Source organism: Heliangelus exortis, chromosome 20 (assembly GCF_036169615.1).
Source record: "Heliangelus exortis chromosome 20, bHelExo1.hap1, whole genome shotgun sequence".
NCBI lineage: Eukaryota > Metazoa > Chordata > Aves > Apodiformes > Trochilidae > Heliangelus > Heliangelus exortis.
This window is the reverse complement of record NC_092441.1, coordinates 8,407,253-8,426,122: the sequence shown is the minus strand read 5'-3', so window position 1 is coordinate 8,426,122 and position 18,870 is coordinate 8,407,253. Positions and strand designations below refer to the sequence as shown.

The 18,870-nt window shown below is 54.4% G+C and overlaps 1 protein-coding gene across 2 annotated transcripts in view; it reads left to right on the top strand.

The window, feature by feature from the left end:
* Positions 1-8,360: 8,360 nt before the first annotated feature.
* The window catches only part of EVPL (envoplakin), a 345,937-nt gene continuing 335,427 nt past the window's right edge, over positions 8,361-18,870 (top strand). For both annotated transcript variants that reach the window (XR_011729801.1, XM_071763773.1), the window contains exons 1-9: positions 8,361-8,576; positions 14,192-14,291; positions 14,769-14,923; positions 15,236-15,359; positions 15,979-16,104; positions 16,417-16,455; positions 17,186-17,347; positions 17,921-18,028; positions 18,690-18,785. Coding sequence is in view for 1 of the 2 variants with exons in the window: in XM_071763773.1 (XP_071619874.1) it covers positions 8,503-8,576; positions 14,192-14,291; positions 14,769-14,923; positions 15,236-15,359; positions 15,979-16,104; positions 16,417-16,455; positions 17,186-17,347; positions 17,921-18,028; positions 18,690-18,785 (984 nt within the window). In the remaining variant the exon portion in view is untranslated. The remainder of the gene's footprint in view (positions 8,577-14,191; positions 14,292-14,768; positions 14,924-15,235; positions 15,360-15,978; positions 16,105-16,416; positions 16,456-17,185; positions 17,348-17,920; positions 18,029-18,689; positions 18,786-18,870) is intronic.

The window sequence follows — 18,870 nt, the reverse complement described above, 5'->3', positions numbered from 1 at the left end:
CTTCGAGTCACCTGTATGATGAAAGTCAGACTCACAAAGTTTATTAAGGCTTTTAGCCCTGAAGTGGAGCTTGGGAAGGCCAATTCTCCCAGAACTGGCAAGCGTTGGCTGTACCTGAAAGAGCTGGAGCAAGAGGCAGAGCACTGGTTTATGGGGCTTGGAAACCTGCTCTGTTCTTTCATTAGGCTGCCCTGTTTGCTTTAAAGTGTTTGCTCTCTTTCCATGAATTAATTGGGAAGTAAGCCACATGATTGCCCTCGAACAGGAAGCTCCAGCAGAATGGTTCAGGATTATTGCTTTCAATCAACTTTTCCTATGGAGTATCTTTGGGCTTAGCTCTGGAATTTTAATAACAGGCTGAGCTAGCTGTGCCTGGTACCATTTCATGAATTAAAATAGGAGTGAGCTGTTCATCGTGGCCCTCAGCCCAGCATCAACAATTCACTTGTGCTGGGGGATGTTCAGTTTTGATCATTTATTGACAAATGAGAAATGATTAACAGGAAGAAAACCAGGCAAGTGTATGGAGAGAAATGATGATGTGGGGTGGTAGAAGTCTGGCCTGGGAGTTCCTTATAACAAGGGATTGGGGGTCTTTTTAATGCAAGGTCCTCTGTAATGTCTCTAATCCAAGCTGCTTTGGACAGTGTCCCAGGGAAGTGCTGTCAGGGAGTTTTTTGGGGGGGCCTTTGTGGCTGTGGTGCTTGTGCTGAGCTGGTGCAGGTTCAGCTGCAGCCTGGATTCTCTGCACTGGGCAGAGAGGGGCTGCAGTCCCTGGAACTGAGGTCTAGGAAGACCTTGTCTGACTGCTGTGGGAGTGAGAACTGGTTCCTGGGAGAAGCTGCATCTGCTGAGAGGTGGCTGTGCTCCTGTCCCCTGTCACACAGCTCCTGTCCCCTGTCACACAGCTCCTGTCAGCTGCCCCATTAGAGCTACCAACACCCCACGGGGTTCAGCTGGGGATGGAAATGGGGAGTTTGCTGACTTAAAGGAGTGATTTGATGGGATCTTGATTGTACAGGGCTGCTTCAGGTCAGGATTGCTGTTTTCAGGTGTAAGAACAGCTTTGGGGGTCAGTCTGCCTGACACGGAACAGCCCTTTCTGGTCTGGGTGGGTAGGAATGTGTGGTGGGTGCCCTGGTCCATCCTAGGAAGTTCCCGGAGGAAGAGTGGGATAGAACAGGATGACAATGATCCCGAAGGCTCTGGGCAGAGGTTGGGCTAGCAGCAGGCTGTGTGCTCTGAGTTTTCCAGGGGCAGAGGTAGAAGCAGCTCTCAGCAGCTGCTTTGCCTTCTTCCCTCCCTTCCCTTGCTCTGACCCGGGGAAGCTCCGGGCGGGCAGCACCTCCCTGCTCAGCCCAGAAACCGGGGGCTCTGCTCAGCTCCCTCAGCTCCCCCAGGACTGCCCGGACACCCCTCTGGCCCTGGCACTGGGAAGGTTTCTGTGCAGAGATTTCATGCTCCAGGAGCCGCTCAGGCAGCGGGGGGGAGGGACACAGCTCCAGCAAAAGCTTCGTGCCGAGGGCTGAGCAGGTTTGGGAAATGCAGCCGCTCCCTGACCCTCTCCTTTGGGTGAGGTCTCCTTGTGCTGCTTTCTGTCTGAGGAGGAGAGAGAGACAGAGGCTGCATCCTTCCTGTCCTCAAACTCACCAGAACTGCTGGTGGGGTCACTGGTGCTGCAAAAATCCCACCTCTTGTGGAAGTGGGGCATGGGGTTCAGAGCTCCTTGCTCTGAACCATCCAGCCCAAGTGGCTGCGGTGTCCTCACTGGTTTTGTTTGCATTTGGGGCTTTACTTTTGGCACCGGGGAGGGAATGATCAACACCTCGCTCTGTGCTGAGCACCAGATTACAGAATTTGGGTTAGAGCTCAACCCAATTGCAAATTCCAGCGTGGTGCAAGGGTTGGTGTGACAGGGAGGTGGCCGTGTCCATCCCACTCTGTGTCCCCAGACCTGCTCTGGGCTGCTGCGAGTAACCTGGGGTGTGAAGAACTTCCCACCTCTGGCCTAAAAAGCAGTAATGTCTCGGAGAAGGAAAGTTACACTTTCAAAGGGTGTAGTTTGCATGTCTGTTGTGCACACGTGGCCTTGGGCACGGCTTTCATTTTCCCCAGTGCCATCAAATTCAAATCCAGACCCAGGTCCTAGCACATATTTAGCATTTCAGGGCACTGCCGTGTTATGATCTTTGGCAAACTCCTCCACTGCTGGTAGTGTCAGGGTTATTAAAGTTTAAAAATCTAGCTCTGGAAATAGTCTCCTTGCCCCTCCCCTGCTGAGCAGAGGGACAGTGGTGTCCTTGCACAGACACACGGGTTTGCCCCAGGCTCACACGCCGTGCAGTGACTCTCAGCCCGTGGTCAGTCCGGGGAGCCAGGCCATGGCTGTGGTGCCCGAATGACTAAAGAGCAGCATCAAAGCCTCTGAATTACCTTCAGTGTTTGCCTTTTTTCCACAGAAGCAGGAGAACAGCTCATTTTCTCAGAGGGCCAAATGAAGTTGGGGATGGTGAAGTCTGGCCGTGCAGACAGAGTCACCCCTCTCTGCTCCCTGCCTGGGACACAGAGACATTGGTCACTGCATCAGGCAACAGCAGCTCAAAAATGGAGCTTTGTAGGGGATTCACAGCTGATTGAAAAGCAGTGGGGGCTTCTGGGCTGGCACTGCTCTCTGCTTCCTTCTCCCTGCCTTGGTCATAGAATCACAGACAGGTTTGGATTGGAAGGAATCTGAAAAATCATCTTGTTCCAACCTCGCTGCATGGGCAGGGACATCTCCCACTAGACCAGGTTGCTCCAAGCCCCATCCAACCTGGCCTTGAACAGGAGCTCAGCTGTTTGCCCCAGAGGGGCTTGGTTTGGTTTGCAGGGAGTCTGGAAGCATGATCTGTGTCAGGGTGTGGGATTTTCTTCTTTCCTGATGCCCTTCAGGGCTTGTCAAATGGGGTGCTCCAGCCTGGACCCCTCTCTTCTGAACACTTTCTCCTTCATTCAGCTCTTTGTATCAGGGCCAGGAGTTTCTCTCCCAAGCAGGGAGACCTTGGAGCTGTTCCTGGGATCAGGCCACCAAGGCAGCACCCTGCAGGTATTCCGTGCACATTCTGGGGTTTTTGCATTGTACCTGAGTGAGGAGGTGCAGTAGGGGAACAAACCTGTCCTCACACTTAACTTTCCAGCAGCTCTGCATGGGGTGGTGGCCTTGTGCTTTATCCCAGTGTTTTGGGGGGGATGGTGCCTTCTCAGGGCACTGCCATTTGAGCAAAGCATCTTTTGGGGGAGACAATGAAGAAACGTACCCCAAAAGCTCTCATCTCCCACCTTGGTTTCAAGGGGTGCTTCTCCAGCTGTGCTGTCTATGTGCAGGTTGCCTTTCCAGGCAGGTGTTTAATTACTTCTCATTGCCTTGTTAATGATCTAGGACACATCTTGTTGAGATCCAATCACTGTTTGGGTACAGCTCCCTTCAGCAGTGTCACTGGATAATAAAGCCAAATTTGCAGGCTGCACCCTGTAAGTTATAAACAAGTTTTCCAGACAAAGTGTCTTGAGAATCTGCCATTAGTGAATTTATTTAGTGCTATTACAGCCTTGCTAATCCTCTGGGGAGAGGAAAATTAGGCTAACATTATCTGCTGTAGGCAATTGCCATGATGTCCTGCTTTGGCTCCAGGGCTTAATCTCAGAAGAAGCTGTGGGGTGGGAAGCAGGCAGGTCCTTTTGATGTCTGAAGGGTCTAGGGATGAGTAGTCCCTCAAAGCCTTGGGACAGAGCTGCTAACACCATGGTATGGTGCAAACATTCTCTGTATTTAGAGATACAAAGGAGCAGGACCAGGCTTCCCATTTGTGCCAGGGGAGTCATGCTGGATTTAGCATCTTCTGGGGAAAGGTTCTTGGAGCTGAGCTGCTCCAAAGCCAAAACCCCCTTGCCCTGCTGACTCTGGCTGAGGCTCTGCTGAGTTTTGCAGGGAGAAGTCTGGGGATGTCTGCTCTTCCCCTCTGCTTGCCAGTTTGTAAAGATAAAGCAAAAAGAGGTTTGATTACCAAGTAATTTTACACTTAAGAAATGTCCCATTTTCCCGCTACGGTGGGATGGTGTTTTTTCTAAAAATAAGTGGGATATTCTGAAGCTCTGGAGGTTCACTTTGGGTTGTATAAAAGCTGCTCCACAAGGAGGAAAAAATAATATGGAAAGGTGCAATCCCTTGTGTCTGTGAGGAAAAAAGGCAGTGACTTGTGTGACTTGTGCACAGTGGGAACCTTCTCCTGTACTTCCCAAGGGGGTGAACATCCAGGGCCCTGTGGCTCCTGGGACTGCTCTTCATGCTTTGCTCTTCATATGGAGTGTTCTCCATAGCTTTGGAGACTCTTAGGAGGGTTCTCCACTTGCTGAGGACAGCCCAAGTCTTACAAAGTGCCTCCAGCTGCAGAGACCACGGATCTTTTACAGCAGCTCTTGGTCAGGGCTGGCTGTAGCTGCCAGTTCTATCACCACACAAAAGGCATCTCTGTTAGAGAGGCTCCTGCCTCTCTTCAGCCTCTTGCATCCCTCCAAAACTATTAGAAATAAAAATTGGATGCTGAGGGCAGGCAGGACTTGTTGTGCCTTACCTCTGCTTTTTCCTGGGAGAGAAGATGAGAGGTGAGATGAGAGAGTAGGGAACTTTTCTCCAGACAGTGTTGTCATCCAAAGGGCAAATGGGCTTAGCAGGTAATAGTAAATAATTTATGGGTTGTATTCTGCCATTATCTTCTCTGTAAAAACTTGAGAGGGGCCTGTCTCACCTAAGCTCCTCCTCTGGCCCATTCCTGGGAAGGTGTGTGTGAAAGATTAGTCGAGGGTTGCTCCTGAAACCTTCCCTTCACTGAAATGTTACCTGCTCACCAAGGTCCTCTAGGCAGCTGTGCCTCCTTGATGTCCCTGCAGGCGACCTACTCAAACCTGTGAACAGCAAGAAGCAGATGGTTATGTGTGTGCTCTGGAAAACCAGGAATCTGCACCCTGGCACAGCTCGAGGCTATTGGCAGGAATGCCCTGATCTTGTTTTGGAAAGCGAATAAAGTGATGAGGATGTGATTTCCCATCCCATCTCCTGTTGTGCCTCCAGCTCTGACAGAGCAGCCAGCCCCAGGTCTGTACCCCCAGGAGATTTGTCTCAGCCCCCAAAATGAGCCATAATCTCACCGGGGACCTGCCTGGGTGAGACACAACCTCCTTGTGGATGAGCTTTGTCTGTGGGACAGTGGCAGCTTTTTCAGGCTGGTGCACCTGGGATGAAAAGAAGGCTGCCCACCCCTGAGGTGGCTCCCTGTGGATGATCTCACCTGGGCAAGGCAGCTCTTGCAGGGCAGAGCAATGGTGTTGGAAATAGAGTGGGGTGGGGTGGGGGGTGCCTGCCTGGGATGGGGGAGAGGAGGTGGGATGTCCTTGCTGATGCTGTTTTCATGGTCATCTTGGAGACTTGTGCTTAGGCTTCCAGCTGCAGAGGAGCAGGGTTGTGGTGGGACAGTCCTGCCCAAGGTTATAGGCTTGGGTTCAGGTGCCAGGCACAGCCGTGTGGGTGGCTGTGGTGGAGAACTGGTTGAACTGGTCTCCTTGCCTGTTGCTTCTTGCAGGGCTTTGGGTTAACCATCGTACTCTGCCCTGGCATGGCTGGGGCTGAACAGAACCTGCTGTGGATCTGGAAGCAACTTGGGCTGAAGCAAGCAGTGCTTTTCCCAAGTGTTTTCCCCAGGATCCCTGCAGCAGCATCCCTTTCACCTGCAGGGGTCACAGTGACCATGGCAGTGAGGTGGAGGCTGTGCTGGCAGCAGTCTGAGCATCCCTCCCCGGGCAGCAGGCCTGGGGTGCAGCAGAAACTCATGATGGTGGCAGGGACGCTGGGCTGGCAAGAGCCTCTCACCTTGGAGCCGTCCTTGGCTCTGCCTACAGCTTCCCACTGCCACTCTTGGTTCCTGAGGCTGGGATGGGGACAGACCCTCCGAGCTGTGCTTTGAGGGCTGAGCAGCAAGGAGCTGCCCCCCAGAATGTTCTCCGTGAGATCCTGCTTGTCTCTCCATGCAGGATGAGCAGTCTGGAGCTGCCTCTTCTCCTCCCCATAAGGCAGCCCGAGCAAGGAAGGGGCAGGAACCTCCAGCACGGCGCAGCAGGAGGGATGCTCAGCCCCTGCGCCGGGGCTCAGGAGCAGACAGGGGCTGGCCCAGCTCTCCAGCGGGTGTCACACACCCCGAAGGGTTCTCCTGTGCTGGGTACGTTGCCTCTTCCCACACCAGCCCTGGGATGAGCCCCGTGTTTGTTTGTCCGTTCCGGGACGCTCGGGGGCGGCTCCGTGTGCGCAGGGGACGGATCGGAGCGCGGCAGCTCCCGAGTGCTCTGTCCCACCCGCGGATCCCTGCCAGGGCCAGGTTTGGGCTCGGCCAGGGGAGGATCACCCTCTGCTGTGTTAACCAGAGGAGAGGAAGGTGCAGTTTTATAGCTCTGCGTGTGTGAGGAGCTCCAGGCTTCAGGCAGGGGGTTGTCTGGGGGGTTTGTGGGGTTGCTATGTGCCCGGTTGGCTTTTTGTGTTAGTTCTTAGAACTTTCTTCCCGTGCCAGCACGCTCTCTTCCAGGGGATTCCTGCCAATTCAATGCTGCCATATTCAGTTTTGTTTCCTTTGATTTCAAAAGGGGTTGATCTCTTCTTGGCTTGCTGCAAACAGCCCTGCAGAGGAGAGGTTGTCCCCTGTGGCCATGGGCTCTTGTGTATTCCTGTTTTGTCTGGGTACAAACTGAGGTCTCCTTGGCCTTAAATGCTCTCAGCTCTTTTCCCTGGCAAGGCTTCAGCTTGCTTTGTGCCTCAGAATGCATCTGCAGCAGGGTCTGGTCCTGGGGGGTAGAGGTGATGTGATGCCCTGGTGCCTTCTTCTGGGGGCCCTCCAGCAGCTCTGGTCAGAGCATTGCTGCTGTCACTGGTCAGCAACTGGTGATTTCTCAGCAGCTTCTCCCCACTCTGTCTCCTCAGCAAAGAGAGGCCATGGAGCAGGTGTCCTTTAGCTGCAGACTGCTTGAAGGAGAGATCACTACATTTAAGGTCCACACCAGCTGCCTTGCAGCACTTTGGGCTGGGGGAACCTCCTGTCTTTGTGTTTCTGAGATCCTGGTGTAACACGTAAGGCCCAAGCTATGACACTACCATGAAAAGGCAGGGCTTTGCAGCTTGTAGAAGAGCAAAACCACAGTGGAAAGCAGGCCCCTTGTGAAGGAACCTTGTCCTATGTGTGTCTCTCCGGAGAGAAGTGTGATTTGTTTCGTTCCAATGTAGAGGAGAACAGCCACAAACCTGTGACAGCATCATGGGTGGCTGGTGCTTACACAGGTGCTGTGCTCCCCATCTGCTCCTGCCCTCTTCCTCCTCCATCCTCTGCCCTCCCTCCCTGGTTCTGCCCTGGATAAAGATCCCATAGCCCTGCAGGATGGGTGCTGGATCAGCCTGAAACACGGGGTTCCTGGCTTGTGGCAAATTTGCACTTTGCTTTATCTGAAACCAAGAAGATGTAGACAGCAGCCAGACCTTGGTGTGGTTTAGGAAAGCCTCAACTGCTGGGCAGCATCCCCGTGCACCATGGCCTGTGTGGACATCCCCAGGAGCTGTGGAGATTGGGCTCAATATAGATATGGGCCCAGCAGGGTGTTGTCGGGATGTACTGGGAACCCCCTGGGACTCTGAACTTCTGCTCCATAGGGGAAAGAGCTGCCCAGAGGCTCAGCCTTCTCCAGGATAGGCCGAGTGGCTGGGTAGAGCCCCAGACCTAGATCTTGGGGGCTTAAGTGCCCAAGTTTATCCCAGGGTCTGAACCCTGCTGGCTGAGGCTCCTGGGATGCTGCACTGGAGCTGCTGACCTTCCTTCTGCTCTCAGGGCTTTGCTGGGAGCTGGGGTCAGCTTGTGCTCAGCCTGGGCCAAAATTTTACTGAACTGCAAAAGAACATTTTGTTCTGCAAACTGGTGGTTCCTAAACTGCTGCTGCAGCTCTTGGTTGGCTTCTTCCATAGGGCTTCTGCTCCTTCTCTGGCATTTTAAGGAGTCAATGCCAGAAAATTCTTTAAAGGGTGTTCCAGCAGTCGCAGAGCACTCCCTTCCCTCCAAGTCACCTTTGCAGAGCTTTACCCCCCTCAGAGACTCTGTCCTCTGCCCCTCTGCTGGGAAACTGCTGCACAGCTGCAGCTGAGAGTGCCAAAAGGCTCTCCAAGCCAGGGCGAGGTCTCCCGTTCTCCCTCTGGGGCTCTGCTCTTTCCACCCTAAACTGGTTTTTCGAGTAATTTTTTCATATGTGCTTCCATCTCTGCTGCTGCTGCTGCTCCTCACCTACCTGCCTTTGGGGAGGAGCCTCCCAGAAACTGCTCTTTAGCTTTCTGCTGACCTTCCCTCTCTGAGTCCTGTCATTCCATCCCGACAGACCGGAGCAGAGAGCCAGAACCCACCACAACTTTCCAGACTCCAAGAGACCAACTGGGATCTCACCACCATGTTCAAGGGGGTGAACAAAGGCTCCCCGGGCAGAAGTTCCCCCAACAGAGGTTCCCCTGTCAAGCCTAACAAGTGAGTACAACTCTGCTCTCTCTGTCCTGTGCAGCCTGGGAGAAGATGAGGGGAGGAATGCTTGGTGGCTCCTGATCCTAAGATCCATCCCTTTTTGTGGAGCAGCCAGAAGGTTGGGGTTTGCTGGAAGCTGCTGCCAAAAGGTGCTGCCTGAGCTGTTGTCCTTGTCTCTGGTGGGCTTTGCACTCCAGCCCAGAAGTATCTGTGCAGCCCCTGGGGTGTGCAGTGCCTGAAGAGGTGCTCGGAGCTGGGTTAATGGAGCAGGGAGGTGCAAAGCCCCGTTTGGGCAGGCAGGAGCAGGGAGAAGCTGTGCTTGGGTGGAGTGAGATCTGCTTGATGGTGACACAGATATCAGCCTGGATTTGAAATCCCTGGGCTTGCTGGTTGTGTGAGGTTGGGCTGGTGATGCCCTGGGAAGTGGGATCCCCAGAGGGATGCTCTGCTTGGTGCTGCTCAGGTGGTGAAGATGGGTGAGGACTGGGTTTGCTGGTGACTGCTTTAATCCACCCCAGTGACAGGCTGGGTCTCTGCAGCTCAAACAGCTGAGGTTGCTTCTTTTAGGTCTGTCTGAGGCAGCACCAAAAGGATCTAACAGCCATGCCCTCCTCTGAAGAGGAACCCTAAGTTTTGGGGATCAAGATGTGTGATGGGATGAGGAGGCTTTTCTGGGAGGGGGATGCTCCTGAAAAGACCCCACTCATCCCTCCCTTCAGCTGCAGTTGTTAACTCAGGGTTATCTTCCACCTTTCCTCAGCAATTTTGCATTTCCTGGCTTCAGTGGGCTGAATCTGGGGGCATCCCTGTCCCCAGCCAGGGTTAGAGGCTGAGGAAATCCCAGAGTGGTTTGGTTTGAAGAGGAGAGGACTTGCAGGGAGCAGAGGGTGCTGGCCCCATCACCTGGGATAGTTGGTATATGGGTGCCCAGGTGGACACAGCACAGAGCTGGCACCCAACTCTGCCCCTTTATGGGGACCAAACCCAGCACTAGCAGACAGTCATTCAGGGGGGTGGTGGCCCAGTGCTGCTGGGCAGGGCAGGGGGGACCTGGGGAGAAGGGGGATCCCACAAAGCCTGAGGCTTGGATGTTGGGAGCTGGCTCCCTGCCTTGCCCTAGGAAACTGCTGCCTCAGTGGAGCTGAGCACTCACAAACTCCTCATGGAAACAGATCTGGGGTTTCTCTGCACACCAAGCCATTGCTGGGGCCTGACTGCAGTGGAGACGCCTCCCCAGGAGCCCCAGAGCTGTGTCAGTCTCTGTTCTCAGCCCTGCTAATGCAGTCTGTCCACCTCCCCAGCCTGTGCTGCATGTTGGCTTCCAAACCTGGGCTGGGGGTTTCTCCTGGGGCTGCCTGGGACATCTCACTGCAGCCCCCACCACACTGCAGGAGGGTTTGGACCAGGTTCTCCCCTGGTGGGAAGCTCTGGGGATAACTGGGGTCACATCCCAACGAGACCTCACACCTCTGCTCAGTGCAGGATGAAGGCTGGAGCCAGAAGTGTGGCAACCACCCAGCTAGCTGGGCTTGTTTTAGGAGGCACCCACCACCAGCCAAAGCCTCATTGGTTTGGTTGTGGCCCCCCAGGGCTTGGTCAGTGTCCGTATTAGCTGAGAAAATGAAGGTGGGTGAGTTGTGTCACCAGCACATGCTCTGCAGGTGGCCCCAAGAAAATGTTGGTGGCCCACAGTTGGTGACCTCACTACCAGAACCCCAGCAGCAGCCCGGGTTCTCTGCCTTCAGGGGTTCCTGATTAGCAGGTGCAGGTAAGGACCCTACAGAGGTCAGAGGTAGCTTGGTCCTTGGGACCATGGCACTGAGCATCCCTGCTTGGTGGTGGCATCCCAGGGATGCAGTGTCAAGCAGAGGTTCATCCCTCAGGACCATTCTGCTCTAGGAGGAGCCACACTGTGGGGCTGAGGAACCATCCATGGGAAGGTGGAACTGCATCTTTCTGGACTGGCTGCCCAGGTGCCACCTTGGCAGAGGTTGTGGGTGGGTTTGGAGGTGGATGGCAAGTTGTCTCCTGGTTTAATCATCTCCTGGCACTGCTGCTACCATCTCCCTGCTCAGCCCCAAGCAGTGTGGTCCCAGCACTGGTGGGGGGGTGGTTGGTGGTGGTCTGCAGGGAACAGATCAGAGCACTTGAGGACTTCTGCCTGTCAGGGAGGACAGAGCCAGCTTTGGGCTCTGCCTTGTGGCCACCAAGCCAGGTTCTCTGGAAGGAGGGGTCAGAGAAGGTTGGGAGCTGAAGAGGGTGGGTGCTGTGGTCCTGCCCAAAGGTGCTCCAGCAGGAGTGGGGGACAGTCCTGTCCCTGCTGAGGGACACTGTCCTGTGCCTGCAGCTGGGCTGTCCAGGAGCCAGAAAGTGGGATGAGAAACGGCCCAATTAATAAGGATAATTACAGCCCTCTGCCTCTTTAGCCCTAGGCAGGAGGAGGCCCTGGCTCTTGAGGAGGAGGATGGGAGGAGCTGAGCTGAGTTTTGCCCTCGGCCATCCCAGCCTTGCATGGAGCTCAGTATGAGCAGGGGTGAAGCTGTGGCTCCTGGTACCCCAGCTGCTGCCAGGCTGTCCCTCTGCAGCCCAAGTGGCACTATCTTCACCCTGAAACCTGGGACCTGCCTGTGGTCAGCCCTGGTTGAGTGAGGACTTCTCCCCAGGGGCAAAAGGGACATCAGCCGTGCTCTGTGTCACCACGAGCCGTGGGGATGGGTGCTGGTGGGGACAGGTGAAGCTTGCAGTCCTCTGGGGTTGGGATAGAAGGGTCTGTGGTGGTCGGGATCCTTCTCCAAGAGTGCACAAACTGAGCAGGTTCCTCAGCATTGCTCCCGCCTCAGCTGAGGGGTGTTGTGAGGGTGAGAGGCTGAGCTGAGGACTGATGGCTTTACCATTTGTGCATTGAGCCTTCCAAAGGCTCCCAGGAGAGCATGTGGACCCCTCTCCTCCTGGGACATCCCCTACCTGCTTTCAGCACTCCTCAAACATCCAGACTGCTCTCCAGCAGACTCAAGGGCTGCTTGCAGGCTTGGAGAAGCCCCTGTCCACCAGCTGCTGGTTGCAAGGTCTCAGTCTCCTCCTCTGCCAAGCTTCCTTCCTTGGCTGGGATGGAGGCCTCCTGGCTCCTCCACTCCAGGAAAGGCAGGGCAGACCCCCTCTGATCCTGAGATGATGCTTTCCAGGAAGCACCACTTCTCATTTGGCTGAGGCTTGGCTGGTTGGTGTTTCCAGCCTTATGAACCAAGAGATGGGATGTCCCAGTGTTTCCTTCTGAGAGGAAGGTAATGCCACCAGGAATTACCAAGCAGGGTTTTATTTGCCTTTTACCTTCCTTGGGAAGCACAAATCCTCACTTGTACCCTCTTGGAGCTGCACAGCAGGATCTAAGATCACATCACAGAATGGTTCAAACCAGACACCCCCTTCACACCCCTCCCAGGTGGGAGCTGACTCCAGCCAGACCTCTGGGGTGGGATGGTCCTCTCCCTGGTGCTTGGGGAGAGGAATCCATCCCCTGGGATGGCAGCCAGACCATGACTCACTGTCTCCTCCCTGCTCTGAGAGCCTGGGCAGGCAATTTGGGTGGTGCTCAATTATTTGCTCATGGGACACCACCTCATTCCAGGCGTGTCAGGGATGAGTGGGAGATTGTGTAACCTCCTGGGAAGGGGGGACCTCCAAGGGCTTCCAACCTGCTGCAGGCTCAGGGGCTGCTCCTCTCCACCTTGTTGTTCTGGGGCTTGGGACCACGCTTTGTCTCCCGCAGCACTGCAGCTTCCCCTGGGACAGGCACCCATGGAAGGAGGGATGCTGAGCAGGATGGAAAGGGTTGTAGCAGACTATGATGCTTGCATGATGAGGATGATGAATGCCCTGCCTGAACTTCCTGGCTCTGTGATCCCTCCCTGTAGAAGAGGGCACTGCCAGGGTGCAGCAGTTCCCTCCTTTACTTTGCTGATGTGCATTTTGCAGGCAGGGAAACTGAGGCATGGCCAGGAGGTGCTGCCAACCCAAAGCTGCTACAACCCAAACCCACACTGCCATTTTGGGCCATCAAAACCAAGGGAGGAGGTGGAGAAAGGGGACAGGAGGATGCTGTGAGCAGGAGCTCTGGGGCTGAGCCTCCTCCAGAGTTCCACAGGCTCAGCTGTGGCCAGCATGGGTTGGGCTGATCGGAAACACGAGCTCCATCTGTGGCATCAGGGTGCTGGGCTTGGGGTGACCATAACACCTGCTGGCACTTGGCAGTAATAAATGAACATCTCAGCATCTGCTCTAAGCTTTGGCATGAACCATGGAATAGCTGGAGCAATGGCAGAGCCACTGGATTCAGGGGCTAGGAAGGAAAGCCCATGGCTGGAGGACTCTGCTGCAGGACATCTTTCTCCTGCCCTCTTCCTCCACCAAAGGCACAGGGCAGGTTGCACCAGTTGAGCTCCATGCAATGTCCCATTGGGGCTGCTCAAACTCTTCCCATCTGCTCTCAGACCCCAGAATTAGCACATGGCTGAGCTGGGCTGAGCCACTGCTGAACTTTGTCCCATCAGCAGTCACCTGAGGGCTCTGGTCCCTCGCTGATGCCATCGGTCCCCACCTCTTGCCTCTGCTCACCCACATCTGGCAGCACTGTACCCCTCGGGCCCATCCTCAGGGGAGATGTTGTTAGAAGCCACAGGACATGAGGACAAAGGTGGCACCAAGGTTTGTGCTTCCTTGTCCACAGGGAACCACCCTGTGCCTTGCTGCAGGCTCAGCTGTTTCAGCAGGGCTCTGGGTGCTCATTCCCAAGAGTGGTGATGGAATGAGAGCCCTGTTGGTACTCATCAGTGCTGTGATGGCACTGAGGTGACAGGCAATAGGGAATGGTCTGATGGGGACCTCCAGTGCACCTTCACTGGGGTGAGGAGGGCTGGAGTTGTGCTATGGCCTTGGGAAATTTGTCCCCAACCCCTGCGAGCAGCGTGACTGCCACATCCCAGATGGTGCCTGGAGGGGCTTGTAGCCTGGCTAGCAATGCCCTTGCCCACTGGTGCCTGGTTCTGGGGTGGCACCCTGAGGTCTCCAGCCCTTCAGGGAGCTGAACTGCAGGGCACTCTGCATGAAGCAAGACATAGGAGAGCAGTTCTGGGTCAGGCTGAAGGCCACCTCACCCACCTTTACCAGCAGCCAGGTTCAGACACCCAAGGAAATGCCTCCAAACAGGGCCAGCATCTTGTGCTGCCTCTGCAGGCTCCTGGTCTCCAGCTGCCTGTGGCCTCAGGTCTCCCCAACCCACCCGTGGTGTCAATGCATGTGGGAGGTTAAGATTTTTTTTTTCTGCCAACTTCTTTTTGAATCCACAGGAGGTTTTGAGCACCTGTGGTGTCCCATAGCCAGGAGCTGTGCAGGTGATCTGCGTGGCTGCTCTGAACACACCACTTCTCCCCTTCTCTTGGCTGAAGGCAGCAGCCAGGCACCAAACACTTACACGTGGCCTTGCACTTGGCCACAGCTTAAACTCTTTCTCTGAGCCCAGGAGGACGTGGGGCAAAGGCCTGAAGAGCCATGGCAGGGTCAGGTCCTGGATGGTGATGAAGAAGGTGCCTTCACCCACCTCTCTGCTTTGCTGCTCCCTCTCCCAGGTCCTCAACCAACGAGCTGGCTGTGCTCATCTCCCGCATGCAGACAAATGCTGACCAGGTGGAGAAGGACATCCTGGAGACACAGTCCAGACTCAAGCAGGTGAGATGTGGCAGGAGGTGGTGGGAAGGTGAAAGGCTTTGCATCTGGGATATCAGGTCAGGTGCCTGCTCTCAGCATCAGCTTCCTGGTGTGGGTTTGGGGCCTGGCTCGAGGCTGGGGAGGAGCAGAACATCCCACAGAGCCTCCCGACCCCTGGGGCTGCAAACCAGGGCCTCCCAAATTTTTGATGCTTTCTGCTCAGAGCCTCATCCTTCACACAGCCAAGGCTCTCTCACCTACAGCAGCACAGCCCTGTTCCCCCAGCCACCTTAGAGGCATGCAGCCAGCCTGACCCTGATGGTGGGAGAAATGCTGAAGCTCTTGTCTGGGCAGATGCTTCTCAGCTGCATCCTTGCACTGGGGCTTTTCTTGTCTTTGCTGTGTTGAGCATTTGTGTCCTCTCTGCTGGCCAAGGAGACTTTTGTGAGGTCTGCATGGTCCAACCAAACTTTTTTCTCTGATGTCCTTGGTCTCCAGGATGACAGCAATCAGCAGAAGAAGAAGGCTTTTGAGTTCCAGCAGGAGAATGCCAGGAACCTGAAGGAAGCAGAGACCCTGCTGAAGGACCTCTTTCTGGATGTGGACCGAGCCAAGCGGCTGAAACACCCTCAGGCTATTGAGATAGAGAAAGAGTGAGTACAGTGAGGGGAACACTGGGCAGCTGGGAACCCCTCTAGGATCTAAGTCAACTCCAGTCATTGACATGAGAGGTGAAAATCAGGAGGGGAGCTTTCTTTCCTAGCTGGGAAGGGACAACCTTAATCTCCCTGCATCTTCCTCCTGGGTTATAATTTCTGAGGCATCTCTGAGGATGGAGAGCAGCAGGACAAGTGCCTCCAAAGTAGTTTGGGTCTTACAAGTGAAATCTGGGCTTCACAAACCCCACCTTGGTTCTTGCCTTCCCAAAATGACACTGAGACTCATGTGCCTTTTCTCCTTGGCAGCATCCAGCAGCTCCACGACCGAGTGACACAGCTGTGTGCAGAGTACCGGGCTCTCTATGAGCAGCTGAACATCCCTGATGTGGGGCCCAGGGTAGACTGGGCTAGGATCCTGGACCAAAAGATGGTAACAACAACTGGTTTTAGATGTATCTCCCAATTCTTCCAAGACCAGATAGTGCCCACTATTCCCTGTAGGGCTCTGCCAGCCATCATGTGCTCAGCATCATGCAGGGATGTTGGGAGTGGTGGAAATAACTCTGGGGAGGAGAAAGGACTCCCCTTCCACCTCTTCAAACCCTCTGGAAGACCCTCATGATTGACCCCTCCAGATTAAGAACTACTGGAGAGGAATCTGGGAGAGGTGCCCTGCTGTGGGATGAAAAGATGGAGAAGGTGATATCTTCAAGGACTTTATAGCCCTCCATCTTTGGGTTTCACACTGTGAGGTCTTGGGTACATTGCCCAATTTGGAGTCAACTTGGATTCCTTTGAACGTTCAATGTGAATCCAATGTGTGTCACCATGGGTAGGGTGGGTGGTTCAGCTTAGGTTTTCACCCCAGGATTACCAGGCCTTGTTATTTTTGCCCCTGTGCAATCACACTGAACAACAACAAGATCCCACCCCTTCCTCCTGGACCAGTATCAAATCCCAGATCTCTTCCTACCCCGCCAGCACTCCCTGGGGTTTCTCCCTGCAAGAAAGTCTTTTGCTTTAGTTTCTGCCTAACTCCTCTTGCACAGAAACAAGTCAACACAGGACAGTATGGGCCTGGCATGTCAGAGCTGGAAAAGCAAGTAGCTGAGCACAACATCCTCCAGAAAGAGATAGAAGCCTACGGCCTCCAGATCAAGAACCTCCGCTCCGGGGTAAGGCACCTTCTGTGCTCTCCATGTTTCTCTTGGCTTCCCTTGGGATCCTGCAGGCTCTCCTCACTCTCTGGCTCTGTGTCCCATCTGCTCTTCCTCACCATGAATATCCACCCTTGTTCTGCACAGTGGAGACCTGAGCTCAGACCCATGAAGCCATGCAGGGGCCAGGGAGGTGGTTCCTGGGTGGTTTCTTAAGCATCTTCCGTAAATCAGGATCAGTCACTGATGAGGTTTTGGTATTGATCTTTTTTTTTTTTTTTTTTTTTTTTTTAACCTCCTACCCTTGGTCTTGACCGTGTTGTAACCCAGGATGTGGCAGATTTAAAGACCCAGTACAAGGACTTGCTGGTAAGCTTCTCAGTGGTTTTCTGGAGAGATGGGGACATAAAGCAGAGTAACACATTCCCTGGTGGACAGGGAATGCTCAGGGCAGGAGCTGCCTCTGGTCTGACACAATCAAGTTGTGTGCCACATTTTCTTCCCCCATTTCCTTCTCACCTTGGAATGGGTGTAAACTGAGAGCTTGCTCTCTGCCCTCAGGAGGATGCTGTGGGTGAGAACTGTGTCTCTCCTCTCCTTGGATCACTGAGCTGGAGTTCCCAAGGTGTCCATGAGTGCAGGGTTACGGACGCTGCATCAGGAAACACTGTCCCAGCCAGTTGGGATGTTCCACATCAGGCTTGCAAATGTTGAGGCTTATACTGATCCCTAACGAGACCTCCAGAGAGGAAATGAGCAGCTGGGGCAGAGGAGGAGGTGGCTGGGAAGAAGGTTTTGGGTTTAGCCAGCTGGGCCCGTGAGGGTTTTTGCTGGAGAAAGGCATTTGTGAGAAACGGAGCAGAGCTCACAGACTGCCCAAGGCACCAACCCACACCTGAGATTCTGGTTAGACAAACAAATCCTGCCTGTGAAGGGAGAGAAGGGGAACGGCAGCCCCATCAGATAAGAGCAACCTTGCCAAGGTCTCTGGGAATCTCCTGGTGGGTGTGCAACACGAGTGGGGTCCTGGGCAGGAGGAGAAGAAAGGAGCTCCTCAGCTACAACACCAACATTGTCTCTCTCCTGTCTGCATGGACAGAAAGCATCCATCTGGCGAGGGCAGAGCCTGGGCAGCCTGTACCATCACCTCCAGGGCTGCACCAAGGAGCTGGGCTACTTGACAGAGCAGCAGACCCGGATCCTGAAGCGGGACTGGAGTGACCAAATGATGGATGTGCCAAGCGTGCGTCGGGAGTACGAGGTCAGCTCTTGGGGGGGTGGACAAGAGGACAGATCCCAACCTTCTAGGCACCCCCCACAGTATCAGCCAGGTTGGAAAGGACCTCTGAGATCATCAAGTCCAAAGCCTGGTTCTTGCCCAGGGCAGCCCCACTGTTCTGGGCACAGGAGTAGAGGTGGAAAAGATGCTCTGGGTCCTGACTGGAGCTAAGGTTGAGCCACTCTGTGTGTCCCCTGGGGTGACTGGCACCTGGGGTGACATGTTCCAGAGCTGTCAGAAGGGAGGGAAGGGCTCTGTGTCATGGCTCAATGTCCAAAGTACAACACCCAGTGACTGCCACATTCTGGGACCAGGAAGAAGAGAGGGATAATTGCTTAGCAAAAATGCTCTTTGAATGAATGCCCTGATGCTTTCTGAGGGGCAGGTTATGCCTAATTTGTTTCAGCTTTGCCTGGCCCCTTTTTTGAAAACAAACAAACAAAGATGTCTGTGCTTTGGGAGCCTTTTCTCTGACGCAAGGGGTTTGGTGCCCCAGGAGACTGCTCTGTGCTCCCTGTGTGCTCTCACTGCCATCAAGTTTCTCTCCCCCTTCAGGACTTCAAGGCCAATGAGCTGCTCAGCCAGGAAGAGTTGGTCAACCATCTTCAGGATGATGGGGACAGGATGATAGAGCTAAAGCACCCAGCTGTCAAACCTATCCAGGTAGGGAAAGGGGCTCTCCTCCCCAACCCTGTAAGAGAATGAGAATGTTTTCCATAATCTGTGGGTCAAGAGGCAGGAGACAAGTCAGAAGAGACCTCTTCATCTCTTCTTCAGGGCCGCAATGTCACTTTCTCCTCCCACACTGCACAGAGTGCACTGCAGCATCTTTCTGCCTGCTCCAGCCCTGTGAGGATGCTGGGGGCAGTGCAATATCTCCAGGAGATGGTGGCTAATATCTGTGTGCTGGGACCAGCTCCTGGCCTGGTGCTCAGATGTGTGCTCACTGCAGCCACGTTCATGCTGCTGGGGAACTCCATCTGTGACACAATGTGACCTCTCCCAGGAGAAACCAGATCCCAACCTTCAAGGTTGTATTTCCAAGCCTGTAGATGCAGTGGTTTGGTGGGCTCAGAGGCTCTCTCACCACTAGAGCTGAAACCCCTTGGGAAATGGTGGCTGGTGGCTATGAGCCAGGTCCTTGTTGAGCAGGAGACTTGCTCAGGCTCAGCATCAAGAGATGCCTGGGCATAGCTTAGCATCTGCTCAGAAGTGGTCTTCACCTTTCCTCTGATTCCTGGGACTTTCTGGGGGAAAAGAGATCACCAGTGGGGAAGGTAGGACTAACTGGAGTTCACTGAGTCAGGCTTTGTTCCCACCACAGGCTCACCAGGAAGCCCTGAAGAATGAGTGGCAGAATTTCTTGAATCTCTGCATTTGCCAGGAGAGTCAGCTGAAAAGTGTGGAGAGCTATAAAAAGGTAAAAAGCAGTGAGAAGAGCAGAGGCCACAGGGCTGCAGGGACATGCTGGGGAGAGAGGCAGCAAAGGAATGAGGATGGGAGAT